Raw genomic sequence first — 19,941 nt, 5'->3', positions numbered from 1 at the left:
GACTGGATACATGTCCATTTTCAGCAGAGGCCCAGGGAGAAAAGCTCCACACAATGTGGTATACACAATACAACAGACAGCCAATTTATAGAATACACGAGTCACACTATTTATACATATTTTTAAATCGGGAAAAAAAACACTGTACAAGTGTAGAACAGAAGAAAGAATTTAAAAAATCTTACTGTTAAGTTAGGTAAAAGGTAAGTGGTGCCAGGAAGATGTGAGTGGAAGAGGAGGTTTGACAGGAAAATAGGGAGGGAAGAAGAGATAAATAGTAAGCTGATAAAGGGATGGTGAGAGAGGTGTGAATAGACCAAGATGAGTACTATGTTAAAGGGGGGAGGTTACAGGAGCAAGTAGTGAGGTGGGTAAGGTAGTGTTTGAGAGATTTTGAAAGTAGGAGTCTGTGATAGGCTTCTTAGAGTCAAGGGAAGCCTGTTCCAGAGGATGGCTGGAGAGTAGCTATATAATTTGCTTACCAGAAATATCCAGCTGGGTCCAAATGGTTCCATTTTCAGCACAGGTCTGGAAGAAAAGCTCCAGTAGTACAAAATTAAGCTAAACAAAAGTTTTGGGAGAAATAATCAGCTTTTGGCTGCTGATCTTTTATACGGTTGTTTCTTTGCATCTCCATTTGAACCTAATTCACATGTTTCAACACTTTTTGTTTTAATGAAAACCCTCAAACAAAAAAATAAATATATTTTCAGAAAACACCCATCCGCTTTTAACACACACAACCTGTGTACATCTTTCAAAAAACTAAGTTTAACCTACCAGATAGGAACAATGCCCCTAAATCAACAAATGCACCCACAAGCATTACCTAAAGCTAAGATTTCCCCTTCTAAAGTGCATGCTACAGCCTGTACACCAACATACCTCTCAACTGTCCAAAATTTCACAGAGTATCCAGATTTTTGAGTTGTATTTTTAGTCTGTTCCTCATAAAGTTTGCAGTTTTCTATCAAATCTTTGAGGACTGAAGTCACTAAATAATGACAGACATTTGAGTTTCAGACTTAATATCTTTCAGAAAATGCATAATAATACAAAACCAATTATTCTGTCAACTTTCTGAGTTAATAAGAGCAATATTTAAAAAAATGTCCCTATTTTTGGACTTTTTTCCCCTATTATGTTTGAATTTGTCCAGATTTCTTGTTCAGAGAAGTTGAAAGGTAAACTACTCCCACTTATACTGATTAGCCTCCCAGAGGTGAAAAACAACATTTATGCTTTCAGAAAACATTCAATTTTAACTTTAAGAAAAAGGGCATGGGCTGTTTTTAAATAAAACTAAATTGTATACTATTCTATTAACTGCATTACTGTAGTAAGACTAATGGAAAAAACTGTGATCTTTTATTCATTTCACATAATTTTAAACTTTATTTTTCTCTGAACTGCTTTTCTTTGTACCTATAAATGCTGCATTTCCTTCAGCAAAGAATGCTCAGAACTCAAGATTAATCGCTTGCACCAAACAGACAGTTACACTCCATGTAAAACAGCCAGCAATGAATATTTGAATTTCAGAATTTACAGCTGCCATAGCATCAGACTTCTTGACTCCCACTGAGCATTTGCTAATAAAAAAAAGTTAATGTCATTGCAGATGTAAGAAGCTATGCATTTTTATGGCTTTAATCATTTTGTCTTATTTTTTAAGCCCACTTGCTTACATAAAACACTTGTTTATAGCTTAAGCTGTTGACATTAATCTAGACATTCACCCTTACAGAAAAAGAGAGAGAAAGTAAGTATCTTAATGCTAATGCACGTTCTTCCCACCCCAACCCAGAGCCAAGATCAAGGCATATTAACATTTAAACACATGCTTTTGTCCAGATTTTCTTCTTTTCTTGTTATACTGTAAGGGCTATATATATATATATATATATATATATATATATATATATATATATATATATATATATATATATATATATATTTTATTTTTTTTTTTTTTTTACAATTAAGATAACACACACAACAGTTACTGAAAAGAATCCTCCCAGATTTAAAATTCACCTGACTACACACTTCACAAAACTGCATTACTATATATAATATGCAGTTTATATCATGAAATGTTTTTATACAAATATCTATAAGAACAAAAATTGCTTTACTTAGTTACTTTTTCTCATTTAGTATCATTCTAAACATTAATGACATGTAAAGTAAGGTTTATGCTTTACAGTCCACCCACAAGTTTAACAAAGTCAACAAAACTCCAGGCTTTTTCAGACATTTTTTCTTGCAAAGCCATATTTCGCAAATATATTTGATGCTTTATAGTCTCCAGTTTATTCACTAATTTCAGTGTTGCTAGTTTTCTTCCTGTTCATCTCCATCTCCTAACACTAGACTCTGGATCCAAGTCAAAGTTACTCCTGAGTCTTCTAGTCAACTCCTATGTTTTTTTTCTGTAGTTTAACCGTTTTCCTTTGTAATACTGTTTCACTGGCAAAGTCTATGAGCTTTAGTGTCAAAAGAATGAGAAGAAGAGCCACCCATAAATAAAATAGCAAAACGAACTCCACCAAGCACCAGTTCGTATAAGGTGACACAGAGAAAGTAGAATGTATAAATGTATAAATGGATGTCACCAAATAAAATACTCAAATCAATAGCGACTTCATCAGAAAATACTTACAAACCATTTCACTCTGTTTAAATACACAATCAATTAACACATATCAAATAATCCAATTAAACAATTAATTAATATGCACTTTGTAAAAAATTTTTTTATAAAATTCATTAAAAACTAAATTAATTATTAAATAATTGCAGTATATTCTGTTCTTTATTTATACCTAACTTTCTATACTTTAAAAAAACATTTCACATTTATTGCTTCATTTAAACCAGGAAATTTATCAGAATTCAACCTGACCTGCCATAATGTTTCCCTCTGTTCCAAAAAGGCTCTATAGTCAGGTTTGCAAATTTCCAACACTGAAAAAACAAATTTTTTAAAAAATTCACAATTAATGGAATGTTTATACAAGGCATTATTGTCGTCTTTACTTTTAATGCTGTATATGTGTTCTTTTAGTCATTCCTACATAAAATGCTGGACATGCCGTACACATACCAACATAAACTACCCAATTACAATCTACATATCCTGGTACTTCAAAAATTCTATCACTATTCAATATTGAAATACTAGTACCAACAGAAATAAATCTACAAATTTTACAACTATTACAGCAAAACATGCCTTTTTCTCAATAATATTTTTCTTAAAACAGTATTTTGATATTCCAGCATGTTTTAATGTTGTGAGAATTCCTAAAACAAAGTGTGGTTTATCACCTAAAACCTTTGCAACATCCTGATTTCCTTGAATCACTTCCAATTTTTGTTAAAACTGATGCAATAATGTTCATTTCACCACTCATTTCCAATGAACATACACATTCCTTTTTAGGGTTCTTAAGTTTACAATTATTAATTCTATTATAATTCAAAGGTTTATTTAATATTGCTGGAAATAAAGATTCATGTTTCTCAAAAATTTCATTTCATTTTCACTATTTATTAAAACATCAATGTCATAACCTCTCTCCACAAACAAAGAAGTTATAAAATGAAATTCTTCAACTAAATCTTTCTTTTTACTAGTCATCCGACTAGCTCTTATATATTGCCCTCTTGGGATATTTTTAATAATATGTCTAGGATGGTTGCTTTTATAATGCAGGTAACCATTTGTGAACGTCTTTTTTCTATATATTTTACTATGGAACCTATTTCCAGTAAGGTCCCACCATAAACATACATCTAAAAAGTTCACCGTTAAACCTATATCACCAATGGTAAATTTTAAAAAATCAGAATGACTGTTAATCTGCATGGTAAGATTTTTTACTACCATTTCATTTCCTTCAATTATAAAAATTAGATCATCAATGAACCTTTTATAGAAAACAATAGTAAACTTCTTTAATATAATAGATAAAATATCCATTTCCCACCAAGCCATAACTGTATTGGCAAATGATGGGGCAGCTGGTGACCCCATAGCAATTCCTTTCCTTTGCCTGTAATACTGTTTATCAAAAATGAAATAGTTGTTTTCCAACACAATTTCTAAAAAACCACAAATAGTGGAAATTATGTCATTTGAAACTAATTTGTTCCTAGTTAAATAAATGCGTACAGCTTCAATACCTTTATCATGTGGGATGCACGTGTACAGTGATGTGACATCCAAAGTAAAAATAATATGCTTTGTGGGGTCAAAAACATTTTCTTTGGAAAAATTACTAACTTCTTCCAAAAAATGCCAAGAATCTTTAATATAGGATGAACTTTCCTGTATAATCGGTCCTAAAACAGCATCTATGATTAATGAGATACCTTCAGTACTAGAATGTGGACTTGACACCACAGGTCTAAAGGGGTCTTTGGAATCCTTATGGATTTTGGATTCCAAAAATCACCCCTATTTTGGGATGTTGTACAGAACAAAAAATGTACCCAGACATTAAGGCTTCATATAACTGTGATTCAATAAATCTAAACTTCTTATGCATGTCAAACAACTTAACTTTTTCATATTCTTCTTGATTGTCTAAATTTTTTTCCATACTGCTATTATACACTTGTTGTTCCATTATTACTACATTAGACCCTTTATCGCTTTTCATAAAACGCATTGTACTTCTTAAAGCTATAAGATGTTCTAAAGCCTTTCTTTCCTCTTTATTTAAGTTATCATTATTTTTCTTAGTATTTTTTAATACCTTTTTTATGTCCTCAATACATATTTTCTCAAACACTTCCATAGTGTGCTGTAATTTAGGAACAAAACTTGATGGTTTTATTAATGCTTTACTACATTCAGGTATATCATGCATCACATAAGCTAAATTTAAATTTCTAACAAATTTCTTAACATCAACAACTGTACAGCTATAATTAGCTTTATAATATGGCACAAAATTAAAACCATATTTTAATACATTTAATTCGTCACTTGAAAAAACATATTCTGTTAAATTAATAATGTTAAAACAGTCAATGTCATCCATCATGTTGTCAAAACAGTTGATTTATTACTTTGGTTCCTTTTTGCCATTAAGGCCTCATTTACTGTTTTAGGTTTTACACTAGTGCTTTGTTGTCCCCTGGCCGGTGAAGGCCTATTTAATCCAACCCTTTGCAGCTTACCAATATCTTCACTATTTGCGCTGCTACCATTAGGAACACTGACTTTTGCTACTTTATCACTAGTAATAACAGTCATATCTTCATTGCCTTTATCAAAATTCCCACTGTCTACTATGTTATTCGCGTTCACCACTTCACTGAAAGAGCGCTGATTAACACGCTGATTACCCCAGCTATAATATTACTATGTTTCTTACCAGAAAAATTGTTCCCCCTACTGTTAGGCGCAAAGTTGTTATAAGCAGCATTATTATTATACACCTCAATATCACGTATCAGTTTAGAGTGCTTTCTATTGAACACTTCTGTGGCATGTACATTAACCCCCCATTTGTTTGCTGGCTCATATTTTGTTTTATTTCCTCCTTAAAACACCAGAGGCCAGCATATGCAGCATAGAGATACTTTATTCAAAAATAAATATTTATGAAGGCATATAATGCCACGAAATACACTATTATCGATTCAAACTGGTTTCGGCTATCCAGCCTTCATCAGTGAAAAAAAACATTTACTATGCACAAAGTCTCCTAAATATTTGTAGATACCACCAACCAATAGGAACATGGTATAGTCCAACACTAAAGCTGGTTTCACTATACTGTTTATATAATGATATGCAGCTAGTAGTTTTATCATCATATTAAAGTAGAAGCGTATTTAAAACAATAGAGATTCATAAAAATATATATATTTTAACAACAGTGACAAATATTCTGAATAATATACTTAGAATCCCTTCTAAGTATATTATTCAGATTGTCACTTTTGTTATATATTTTTATGAATCTCTATTGTTTTAAATACACTTCTACTTTAATATGGTGATAAAACTACTAGTTACATATCATTATATAAACAGTATAGTGAAACCAGCTTTAGTGTTGGACTATACCATGTTCCTATTGGTTGGTGGTATCTATAACTATTTATGAGACTTTGTGCATAGTAAATGTTTTTTTTCACTGATGAAGGCTGGATAGCCGAAACTGGTTTGAATCGATAATAGTGTATTTCATGGCATTATATGCCTTCATAAATATTTATTTTGAACAAAGTATCTATATGCTGCATATGCTGGCATCTGGCGTTTTATGGATTAATGGTTTGGCCGTGCATACCATACTTGCGAGGCATTCAGTTTCTACTATTGAGTTTGGACCTTGCTGTTGGGCTGCAGCTGTTTACTTATGTTCGGGTATGAGGATTCCTTCCCTATTGTTTCGAATGTAAACCGATCATTGGAACGGATTTGTGGCAGAATATCACCATAAAGGTTGTATTATTTGGACAAAACTGTCAACTGTATTCTTCGTAATTGGATTTAAACTACTGGTGCTCTACACGTGGCATTGGCATTTTGCGGTCCTAAAGGAACAATATTAGAGATGGTTTGCTGTTTGACTATCCAAGGTCTGTTTTTTGGACTTTTTCTTATTTTGTCTTATTTTGGTGTGTTGTGATTGGAATCATCTGGCCGGATCTTTTGCTGTAGTAACAGCAACGGCATGAGCTTAACAGGACGCAGGGCGGCCATTTTTTATGAGCTTTCTGTTTTTTGAACTATAGTTTCAGGAACCAACAGACCATTTCTTTGTATAGTTTTGTGAAGACACTGGGCGGCCGCTCTCCTTGGCTATCTGCTTTTTCAGTGAACTATATACTTGCGATTCTGTGGCTATTTGTAACTACTGTTTCAGGTATTACGGACTACCTCTTTGAAAAGACGGCAATTAACAGCAAACCACCATCCAGCCCCAACTATTACGACATTGGACTTTACTAATAGTAGGTACTGTGTTTACAATAACTTTCACAAGGCACGAGATATATTGGAGCCGATTAACAACGATGGGATTCAAGCTTTTCTCCACTGTATTTGAAGAACACAGTCCTGTAAAAACAAACTATTTTGTACTTTTTTTCAATAATATTGTATCGTTGTATATTATTTTTCATTTTATGATTCTGATTGGGACTGGTGAGCCACGAAGGGGTTATTGTGAAAAATACATATCCCATATATATCCAACATTAGGATTAGGCCTAGTGTAGTTTATTTGTTTTGTATGATTATGGTTTGCCAGGCTTAGGCATTCAGGATATATAATTTAAAAGGGTACAGTACCTTACTATATGGTATATATGTGGCTAGAATTATTCAGCATAATTGGCAGAATTGAATATAGAAGTCTCATGGGTCAACTCTAAGGGGCCTATTTACCTTAGGATATATTAATGTATTGTCATTTTATATAGTGGCAAGCCATTGGGCTCATTAATGCATTTTTTGTTCTACTGTATTACATTACAAATCACAGGATTCCTATATATGTGCATATACTAGTTGAAATTGTTTTCTATCATAACACAAAGTGGCACATGTACCTATAACTATCTAAACCTGGTCAATTGGATATCATAATACTGTTGTATTTATCTCAACAACGGCTGCATATGGTTGATTTTCATAACTAGATAAAGTGGGATATCTCTGTTATCTTAGAACAACCTAATGCAATGTATGGTATGAATACACAATTGTGTTGACATCATACTACTATCATTGTGGTTTTTGTATAATATGTTGATTTATTCCACATGGATAGCACATCATTAATATATAAATTTAATCCATAGGACCTCATGTAGTTATACTATCATAGTATATTGTAGAGGTACTACAAACGCTTTCAGCACAATATTCTATGTTAGATGATATTCAATATTTATTTATTTTATTTATTTAACATTTGTTGACCGGGAAAGTCTGACTAGGTTCCACAGAGCCTGTTTTCAGCGGAGGCCCGGGGAGAAATGCTCCAGATGCATGTCTTTGGAATGTACCTTATTTAGAAACAATGGGCATGCTATGGATTTATTCATAACAAGAAAAGATTAACATGTCCTTATGTATTTTATCACACTTTGTTCTATCCATATTTGGTTTTCACACAACCAACAGTTTAGGTCTGTATAGTTTTGTGCTTTTGTGATTAATTACAGTACTATTGCTGTCTCAATAGTGTTTAGATATTATTACAAATAGGAATCAGTGTCACATCTATGTATATTTAGTTTGGGCCGGTTTACCTCCTGATCCTGCCACATTGTTATTTTCAGAAGTTGTGCATGTACATGGAAGTTCTCATAACCAGATAATCACATTTTTACCTATGTATTAAGAATACCTTGACATATCCAGATTTGGAAAAAATAGCAGTCTGAATGTTTTTGTTCTCAAAGGCTATGTGGTTCTTTTAAAATCACAGCAACACTGTGATTTCAACAGTAGTTGGATACAATTATCTATAGGACCGATGTGTATTTGTCTGGGTCTACTCTCTTTCTGTTTCTGCCTCAGTTCTATTTTAATTTGGTATACCTGCGCTTGGTAACAGTGAATTTACCTGTTTTAATATCTGCTTCTAAATAAAGAATAAGCATCATAGTTTGCTGATTCCTTGGACAGCCTGATCAGTCTATCTTTTTGCCCAATACACTTGTTATAATCATTTTGGCCTTAGAAATACTATAAATAATTATGGATTTAGAGAAAATTCTCCAAGGATTATGTGCCGATCGGGATGACATAGGTGTCTTTGGGATAGACCACATCTCAGGCAATAATCTAAATGATTCGATTATTAATCCATCAGATGGATGTGATGTGGCTTTTCAAAATTTAAGTAAGGGGTTGAAAAACCTTAGAGCTAACATCTGGCATCTTAGATTATTCTGAGCGTACATTAAAAAGGATATGGCCCCTAGGGGTCTGAGAATACACCTACAACCGTTGGTTAGTAGATCTGAAGAGAGACTAACCACAGAATGGAATATGGCTTTACAACAAGTTTGTGAAAATACTTGCTTCTTACTATGAAAGAATGATTGATATAAATTTATCAGAAGTAAAATCAATCTGTGAGGAATGCAAAAAATATGAATCACTATCTATTTATGAAGGGTCAGTGACCAGGCTGTCTAAGGAAATGGCAAACTATGAGAAACAAACAAGGGATAGGAAAATTAAAAAGTTCAACAGGGATATCACTGATTACCAAAGGGGGCGCCCTTTTGAATCGCATAGAACTGTCAGATTTATGGATACTAGCCAGGGGATGACGACGGGCAGAACTAGGAAGAGACCTAGGTCCATCCTCAAAACTAATGAAAAATTTCTTGTCAGCACATCGGGGGAGGAATCCTCCTACACTGATAGTGAAAGTGTCCAGCTGCAGGAGTCACCTATGCACAAAAGGTCCAACTCAGTACACCCTTTAGAAGTGGAAAAGGGAGGCGGGGTGGCCGCAAACACAAACATGGGAAGCAGAATAGATTCCGTGGAGGGATTGATACAAACATTACTGAGATAAATGACAACAAATGCAAAAATGTGTTGAATTTGTCTAATGTTAAACTGACTAATGATCAAGAAAAGCTACTTAATAAAGGTCTTGGATTTGTACCAGACTTCTTTTGTAATGAATATAATATTGTGTTTGATGTTGAGTTTTTGCCGTAATCTTAATCTAAAGATATTCTTTTCAGATCAAAATTCACGAACTTCTCAAAGATCTAATGATTTTTAGATACTGCAAATCTCAATTCCGACCCCCAATGAACAAACATGTGTCCATTTTCCAACAATCAGTCCTTAGGGATTTACATTTCCCACATATTGAATCACAAGTCATGGGTCAGAATATTTCCCCATCTGAAAAAATGGCTTTAGAGGAGCTGAGAAATAATCGCAATATTGCTATATTACCAGCAGATAAAGGAGGGATGGTTGTGATTATGAACATGAGTTATTATCTAAATGAGGGTTTGGAACAGCTATCAGATACTAAATGTTATATGCATATGTCCATTGATCCTACCCCCAATTTCAAAAAAGAAATTGATACATTTTTGAATCTGGCGGAGGAAGAAGGAATCATCACTCAAAATACGGTCAAACATTTAACAGTGATGGACCCCCAAAAACAAATTCTTTATTTGCTTCCTAAAATACATAAATCCATTTCCAAACCTCATGGAAGACCCATTGTGTCAGGTATTGGCTCCCTTACAGAACCATTATCTATGTTCCTGACAGAACATCTTAAACCTCTACTGACAGCAGTCAGGGCTAGACTACAGGACACCACTCAATTTCTTCAAATCATACAAGATACACAACTTGAACCACAATGGCTTATGTGCACATTGGATGTAAAGTCACTATATACCAGCATACCCCATTGGGCGAGCCTACAGGTGCTACAATATTGGCTAGAACATTCCAAGTTATATCCACCAGGTCTTAATACTTTGCTCATTTGCATGGCTGAACATGTGCTTAACAAGAATGTTTTTTACTTTCAAGGGGAGTGCTATTGGCAACTTCAGGGTACTGCTAAGGGGGCATATTTTGCCCCCATATATGTAGATTTATTTATGGCATACTTTGAAGAATGCCTGATATATAACCCACTTCACAACATATATATAGTTGAAATTGACATGTGGCGCAGATACCTCAATGATTGTTGGATGGTGTGGCATGCAGACGCCACATATTTGCAGGAGTTCGTGGAATATCTGAATGGTAACATTTGGGGTATAATATTTACAATAACATACAATTCTAACACCATTGATTTTCTGGATGTTATGGTTTACAGAAATGATGACCACACCTTGAGTACCAAGACGTACAGGAAATATCCACAATACAACACTTTGCTCCATGCATCCACACCACACCATCTGCAATATACCCAAATCTCAATTTTTGAGGATCAAACGTATCAGTTCATCCAACTGACGGACTTTGAGGAAGCTAAATTGGATCTCCAAAACAGATTTTTGGAAAGGGGATATAATCAATCAGATATATTATCAGCTAGCGCTTGGTCTGATAATCAAGATATCAATATGTTACTAGAGTATAAAAAACTCCAAACTACAGGAGTTGAGTCCCCATTGAGGTTTGTTACTACATATGGCAGAAATCACAATGTAATTTGAAACATCATGGATTCCAACTGGAATATATTATTAGCAAACGAACAATTAAGAAACCTTTTGGGCCCCAAATGCCAGTTCTCCTACAGACTGGGCAAAACGTTAGGAGCCCTGTTCTCACATTACAAGCACAAAGAGAGTGGGGGCACCATTTATAAACAGATGACAATGACTGGAGACCCATTTTTGGGTAACTTTCCATGTGGCCACTGTGGTTCCTGTAACCAAGTAAGTAAATTAAAACAATTCACTAGTGCTAATACGAGTAGAGTCTATGATCTTAGAGTCTGGTAATTGCAGTAGCAGTTGGGTCATATATTTAGCAACGTGTCAATGCTCAGCATTTTATGTTGGGCAGACATCACGATCACTCAAGAGTCAGGATGTGTGAACACAAAAGTGATATCAGAAATAAAAAAGAGACCTATGCTCTGTACAGACACACTTTGAAACATAACAATGCCAGATTTATGCTCATGATCATAGACAAAATTACTCGAGACAGGAGCAATCAACAGGGTTGGCATAGCATTTTGAACCACAAAGAAAAATATTGGATAATTCACCTTGGGGCATTATTTCCCCCTGGCCTTAATGGCCATTTATAATTCGGTGATAATTGGGATTAACAGATCATCGGAATCATAGTATAGGTGTCTTGATGGGCTATATATTTGTAGGCCGCTGTTATTACAGAATGTTGTTGGATTACTCGGACATTAGCTTAATATGTGCTGTTACATGTCATGAATATAATTTTGTGTTTGTCATAAAACAATTGCCAGTATATGTGGTGAATTACAGGTTTATCATCAGCAAAGCATATCAGTTAATTTCAGTAATATTTGTGTGTTCAGCTTATGCACCATTTTTAGATCTAACATGGCCATTAACTGTAAACGTATAGATTTTCATTAAAGATATTGATAGGATATACTATGATTAGGTATTGAATCAGGTATTCCAAAATAATAATACATATATTTAGATGTTATTGGGGACCTTGTGGTTTGCTCGCAGCATGTCATCAGCTCAGGACACAGTTCACAGTATTTTCAAAAAATCTTTTTGGATAACCTTCTAAGTATATTATTCAGATTATTTGTCACTTTTGTTAAAATATATATATTTTTATGAATCTATATTGTTTTAAATATGCTTCTACTTTAAATATGGTGATAAAACTACTAGTTACATATCATTATATAAACAGTATAGTGAAACCAGCTTTAGTGTTGGACTATACCATGTTCCTATTGGTTGGTGGTATCTATAAATATTTATGAGACTTTGTGCATAGTAAATGTTTTTTTCACTGATGAAGGCTGGATAGCCGAAACCGGTTTGAATCAATAATAGTGTATTTTGTGGCATTATATGCCTTCATAAATATTTATTTTGAATAAAGTATCTCTATGCTGCATATGCTGGCCTCTGGTGTTTTATGGATTAATGGTTTGGCCATGCATACCATACTTGCGAGGCGTTTAGTTTCTATTATTTCCTCCTTAGCCTGTTCTGCATCAAAACTCTCTTTGATCCTCCAGGAAAAATATTTTAAAGACCGCTGAATATAGCAGCTTGAACCTCATGCCTGCCTCTCAGCATTCCCTAATTGCTGGGATACATTTGTTTCTCTCCTGTCTGATGTATAGTGAATAATCATTTTCCACAAACACTCTGCTGTGTCCAATTTTTAATATTTTCCCTTATGTCACATTTTTGTCAGAATTGACTCTTTCTGCTGGTATGAATGCATCTTTACTAACCTAAGTCTTGGCTGCTTTCCAAGAGCCAGGTTTGGAGCATACACTGGATGTGCCCTTTCAGTTAATAAATCTTGTAACGGAATACCAGTCCAGATGCTTATTTGGGTTTTCATAAACATTAATACATCCTGGCCCTTCCAGTTTCTCTGGTACAGCAGAAATTCTCAGGTTTTCTCTGTCCACTCTGTTTTCTAACTGTACTATTTTTTAAACCACTGTTCTTGTGGAGTCTCATTCTCAGTTGGCCTTTTCTTCTTTTCAGCCTCTGATTTTTGCACTTTTATCAGTTCATCTGAGTAGCTTGTTAAAACATTTTCCAAGCTTTTATTTGAGTTGATGTACTCCCTCAATGTTTCTTTTATTTTAATCATCACTGAGTACATTTGAATTATTTTTTCCTCTGAATTACTAAAAGCTATTTCATGTACTAAAGCTGAAGCTTGAACTGATTTTTGCTGAGCAACTGCAAGATTCTTTCCAGCCAGTGTTTTCTCTTCACCTTTTGTAGATGATTTTCTTTCACTTTCTCTAAAGTTCTTCTTTCTGGCATTCAGGCAGTATACCTAATAGCCAATAAGTGAGTATTACTTAAACTGACAAAACATCACTGTCTCTTATTTCTCATTTTCTTATTTCGCAACAGGAGAGCTGAAATTAAGCTGTTGATCAGTATGCAGCCATCTTGGAAGTCTGTTGTAGCTTTGTTTTTGTTTTTTTTAAGTTTTGATGTTTATAGCTTGTTTTGTTCTTTAGCCATTCTTTTCAGGCTTTATTCCCATTTGATATTTGTTGTTTGGTTGACTTTGTTAGCTATGGAGTATGTTAGCTATGGAGTATGGTTGACTTAATTTTGATTGAAGGGGAGCTAAACTGTTTAGTTTGTTTAGAAATGTAGTATTGAAATGGGTTACTGCATATTCAAGAGACAGGGTTAGTAGGCAGATCAGTTTATAGGACTGCAATATGTTAAGAAGGGACTGCTTGTTAAATGTAGTTATATTGTGGGTTGTTTTATAGTGATGTTCTTTAGAAATGTGGGAAGTAGTTCTATGAGGATATGCTGGTAGATATCACTTAAGATATTGGGGTGTGTGTCAGCTAGGATAAATTTACTTGAATCAGTGACAAGGATCCAAGCTAATATAGAGCTATGAGCATTTTCTCATGTCTAGTAGGTGTTATGATGAGTTGTGAGAATCCAAAAAGGTGTATGCTATTAGCTGGAAAATCTGATGTTCAATTTTGCAAGTTTATATTGACATCACCTAAGATAATGATTTCATTGGAAACTGTCTATCCAGGATAGGCTATCCTCAAGCACTTGTGTAGTTTAGCCTGGGGGGATATATTTTACTGATGTGCATAGACATTTTGTATTTGCTTTTAAGACGATAAGCAGTTAGGAGTTTCAAATTTTTGAGACAGGGTTTGAATAAGAATTAAAATGGAAGTGATTAGGGTAAAAAAATGCATATACCACTAGCTTTTTATGAGTTCTGTCTGCAATGATTATTTTGTAACTGGAAGGTAATATTTTGGAGTATTTTATTTTAGGTTAAAGCCATGTTTCAGTGGCAGCTAGGACAGGAGGAGTTTGTTGACCAATCCAGGCATGGAAGTCAGCTGTTTTATTGCAGATACTTCTAAAATTAATTGTGATAAGGTCTAGTTTTTTTGGATTGGGTTACAGTTGGTCATGAATGAAAAAGACCATTGATTGTTTGGATGTCTTCAGAGAGAGATGAGTATGAAATGTTTAATGAGGATAGAGTTACTTTTAGGAAAGTTTGACACTTGATAATAAAGGTATTGTAGTTGGTATGTAGAAGTTTATAGGTGAGTTTAAGATAGTAGTGTTAAGTTAGGAGAGATATTTGGGTAACTTGAATAATAATTAGAAATAGGTGTAGGGACTGGAACAGTAGTTTTATCTGCATTAAGTAGTGTTTTGTAAATAAGTCCTGTATGAGAGAATAGAAAAATATAGCATAAGGGAGAAGAGAAATAGGAATGTTTGCTGTGAAGAAGACATGGTAATCCTAATTAAATCAATCAGTTCAGTAAATACTAAAAGGCTGAGTGCTTATTGTAGAGAAAGAGAAATAGAGGTAGATGGAGTGTAATAGCTGAAGGAAGGTAAGGTAAGTGTAGGGGAGGAGTTATAGAAAATAGAATGTGAGATGTAAATGCGGATAGATGAAAAGGATCTACAGTATGTGAGGTGGGTGGAAACTCTGGGAGCAAGGTGCAGGAGTTTGAGCATAGCAAGGGCAAACAGAATAAGTTGCATCAGGCAGTAAAAGCGAGTAAAAAGAAAAACTAAGAGTGAGGTTGTAGTTTTAGGTTATGAATAAATTACTGTTAGAGTATCTGGTGAAATGTGTTGATTTGTAAACAAATGGGTGTTTATATTTTCCTCCTTGTTTTTTTTTTTTTTTTAAGTTAAACAGTGAGTTATACAATATGCAGTTCTTGTGGAATAAGGACACTGACTGACTTAAGGGTAGTTTACAAAGTTATTAGATGGGAAATGCAGGTTAGCCTAAAAGTGCTTATATATTTAAAATGTATAAATAACACAGAAAAAATGGTTAATAGAGGTATATTTTAGAACCTATTCAAATGATTTTTAGAGGGTGGTGGTATGAAGACTATTACTCAAATCTGTCTTAAGAGGATCAGAATCCTATCTTGTAGGTATTAGTTTTTAGGGGAATTTAGCCACTAGTCAATATCCATTACTGTGTGCAAGCCAGTTTTATATTTGGTATTGAGGTGAGGCATTTATTCTTTATTTCTGTTTTATGTAGTATGCATCAGTGGTAAGTAAAAACTGCATTGCAAATCTCAGGTGTACCTACCAGTTCTTGTCTTGGACTTTAAAACAGAGTGATGGCTGTTAGCGTTACATTCCAAGTAACATCTTATCTGTTCTTGCCCAACCCAGTACTTTAAACAATGCTAGCTGTTAAAGTAATATTTCTGGACGTCTTTTACCCTGCATCCCACTACCACCTATACTTTAGATGCTGATAATTTAAAAGATGATGTGAACTGATGTTTATCTTGTCTGATTTTTATTTTCTGTTTGAATTAAATCTCAGAATGATACCACATGAGGGGAATTTGCTAGTGTTTTACAGACAGTAGCAAAGAATGAGAGTACACAAGCAAAAGCACACTAATTCTTTAAAAGTGCAGTCACTTAAATACTTTGCAATTTCAATAATGCGACTTTTATTATGTGTTTTTTCAAGAGAGGATATTCTAGTTGCAATGTGTACTTAGTAAAATACCTTTAGAAGGCATGAGAGTTGTAGGGAAGACCAACTTTGCCATCTAACCCACTCTGAGAGGAAGGGATGTCTGTCTGTGATAAAGACACATCCCTGATGATGGGGTCTGTTGTAATCAATGGCCAGATTGCAAGAAAAAATTACAGCATCTGAGGAAGGTCCAGAAAGAGCTGATTATGCATGCAGTGATGCGTATAATGTCACTAGCTCTGCCTAGTTAAGGCATACCAAAATTTCCTCCCTAGGATGCAAGGCCAACATATTGTGATGCTGTAGGATGCTCTACTCCTTATCCACTGGTCAACTTACTGTTGGTGTGGTCCTAGTCCTAGAGAATAGTAGCGGGTACACTTAAAGATAAGCAAGACAGATGATGGTCACCTGGGAGCATGCGAGGGGGGGGGGTATGAAAGTGTCTTTGGCTTCAAATGCTACAACTAAGTGACAGACTGTGTATTAATTTAGATAGTGAAGTGAGTACAGGAAAGAGATGCTTGTTTTTAATTTCTGGAATTTTCCCTGTATGATTTCACAACTGAGCACTTGAATTACAAAAGCAGTATGTTTTCTACAGCAGAAACTGTATTGTCTGTCAGACTGCACGTTGAGGGTTTAATCCCCAAATTCTTGAGAGATCTCACTTTTGCGTGCTGTGCAAATGCATCAAAATCACTTTAAACTTGTATTCCTAATTGTCCTTTAAATAAAACGCCACTTACTGTTAGGATATACCATTTGGTGTTAGACTGGGCTTAATTGTATTTATTTTCTCTTTTTCTATCGGTCTTCTTTTTACAGTAACAAAATGCAAGAAGTAAATGTAGTAAAGAAAAACTCTGAACAGACAGCCTCACTTGAATCTTACAGGTAATTACAATGCAAGTCTTCATTTTGCATTAAGCACTTGTATAATTAACAAATGTTCCTTTTAACATTAACAGTTGCAGTGAAATAATGTAAACTACAATTTCTGGCATCATTATGATATTAAGTAAATTATATAGTGTAGTAGTAAACGTGTTGCATTGTACAAACTTCAATTATAATTTACTTTCACTGCATTTAGGAAACAAATCTCATTCCTTTTATTAAACCTGAAGCAGGGAGTGCTGCATTTTTGCTAAGTGTACCATTCATTTTTTTGTGTCAGCTAAGTGTTTCTTTGTGTGTGTGTGTGTGTGTGTGTGTGTGTGTGTTTCCCAGTTTAAGTATATGCAGCTAAATGCATTCTTGAAATGTGGTGCTTTGTACATTTGGTATTGCCTTGTGTTTTAATATGTGTTTATGTTAGTGCTGTATTCCATTCCAATAATGAAATGTTGGGAAAAGCCTGGAGGCTGCCCTTGAACCACTAAGAACCAGTGATCAACTGTTGGCAGCAAACATCTGACAGGTAGTTTTTGCAGTGACTGTGGTATAACTAGTCAATGTATTCCTAATGCTTTTTTTTTCCCCTCTGTTCTAGTTAAGTTTGTGGATAAAGACGAGCTGCAGTTATTGCTTTATCGTTATTTCTATACAAGCTGTGAGGCTGGACTGAAGAAAAGACTCTGGTTTACTTTCCAGATTAAGTTATTTTCTGTCTGCTACATACATTTGTTTTTCAAAAATGTTACGGTTACTTCTACCCTTTGTTTGGGTGTGTACTTCCTGTGAAAGTACTGCCATGAACTGAATGTGCAGTGAGAGAAAAATCTTGGGCTGTGGGAAGTTTCTACCTTACTAACTTCAGAAATGTTTCCAGATAATTTAACTTTTTAAATTTCCCATAGTTTAATGTTTTCATAGAAATCAAGTCTTCCACATTGGGAAAGAGAACACTAGATTTTTTTTTCTATTTGGTATTTTTGCCATTGTATATTGCATTTGATTTTGTATTCTGAGCTGCCATGGCATCAGAATATTTATCTACTGGCTTTTCAAACAGTTAGCTGAAGTCAGGCTAAAAACAGTAATTTTCATCTAAAAACAACACTGTAAATTGCTTAGTATGTTTTTATGTAACTGCTAGTTTTTTAGTCTGCAATGATGAAACCTGTGTTTGTGTATGCCTGTGGTTGGGGTTCTACTACATCTACATTTGCAGCACAGTAAAGTGTTTAATAATATATTATAAGTGGCATCACTTGTAAACAAAATGTCTAAAGTATAGAAACCTGGCTTATTTAGTCTATCATGATATATTTTTCTAGAAGGCAATCCCCTACAGTTTAAGGGAAATGTGTTAAGGTTGTAACACTCAACCAAGGAGACATGGTTTGTACTATCAGGTCCCATTATCTGTGATTTTTAATAGTATTACAAACATTCTGTTTACAAGTTTGTGATTATCTTTGTAGCTTAACTGATTGTGTATTTTCTGTCTAAATTAATCACGTAATTAGGAAAAGATCCCTATTTTCCTTATAAAGAGTTTCAAGGAAAGTTCTTGAACTGTAAGTTCTGTCAAAATTAGTCACACAATTAGTGCACAGCCCCTCCTTTTATTTTCTTCTAAAGAGCTCTAGGGCTAGGCCCTAGAATTGTAAATGCCTGACTAAAAACTACAGGAATTTTGGCTGCATACCTTTATCACAGTTATTTAAATGTTTGATCATTTTGATTAACTCTGTTTACCAGATGTGTCTTTTATATTTGTGTTTTGTTAAAAAAAAAAAAAAACAAATGGAAAACAAAAAACACTTGACTGTACAAGTAGTACCAGATACTATTTAATTGTCTGTCAGTGCTCGGAAACAAAACGTTGCATTGTGTGTGTGTATATGCGCATCTGTGCGCGTGAGTGCATGTGTGAGAACTGGATTTAAAAAAAAAAACATAAGTCTTTTCCATTTTGGTAAAAGGCTATACTCTGCTACCCCTTAACATTCCAGAATCATCCGTTTGCAATTTCCATTAATTTCTCCAGAGAAAAGAAGATGGTTTACCTGAAGGTCATATTTTGCTTTCAAATACATTTCAAGAACCTTTTCAATTGGTAGTCATCCTGCCTATTAAAATGTAAATTGTTACATTGTTGTGTTCATACTTGCTGGTTATTCTGAGATGCAGACAAACTTACACTAATTACAGTTGTAAATAGAAGTTATACAAGGAATCTTTGTACATTATACATACATGTTAGACATTATGCCTTCTTAACCCTTTCTGCTTGTTACTTACGAAACCCGTGTGCCATTTTGTGTTATGCAACAGGAATGTCTTGTGTATATAGAAGTGTATGACAGACACTTCTGTGGCAAATACTCACCAATGAAGTGTCATTGGATGGGAGTCATTGTATAATTATCTTAACCAAGACTGCATTGTTAGTGATACATGAAATGAGCACATATGTCATTTTGTTTTGTTCATGTTGCAGTGAAAACATATTTAACTGCATTGTTTCAGATGTACTCTTACTCAGCGTACAGTCTGTCATCTGAGTATCTTAGATGCAACAGTGCAGCCTATATGCCACTGAATGGAGCATTGGTGGTATGGACCCCATTTATCCAACACTTAACACTGCCTGGCCATCTAGCTGCAGAGATCCACTTAATAAATGGGAAATTGTATGGCATTCATTAATGTGCCAAGCGATTCAGCAAATAATTGTCATGAATTCTGGGTCTAGAAAGAAGGTTATTTCTCTTCCCAAAGTATACATGCAATAATACCCACCCCAGCAT

The 19,941-nt window shown here is 34.3% G+C and overlaps 1 protein-coding gene across 1 annotated transcript in view; it reads left to right on the top strand.

Moving 5' to 3' along the window:
- The window catches only part of MPZL2 (myelin protein zero like 2), a 364,232-nt gene that overhangs the window by 343,550 nt on the left and 741 nt on the right, over positions 1–19,941 (top strand). Inside the window, exons 5-6 of the mRNA XM_044080887.1 lie at positions 17,069–17,137; positions 17,736–19,941. The exon at positions 17,736–19,941 is cut by the window's right edge and continues 741 nt beyond it. Coding sequence (XP_043936822.1) covers positions 17,069–17,137; positions 17,736–17,739 — 73 coding nt within the window. The 3' untranslated portion in view covers positions 17,740–19,941. The remainder of the gene's footprint in view (positions 1–17,068; positions 17,138–17,735) is intronic.

Source organism: Protopterus annectens, chromosome 8.part0, assembly GCF_019279795.1.
Source record: "Protopterus annectens isolate FY-2018-M chromosome 8.part0, PAN1.0, whole genome shotgun sequence".
Taxonomy (NCBI): Eukaryota; Metazoa; Chordata; order Ceratodontiformes; family Protopteridae; genus Protopterus; species Protopterus annectens.
Note: the sequence above shows the minus strand (reverse complement) of the source record. Positions and strands in the feature narration are given on the sequence as shown.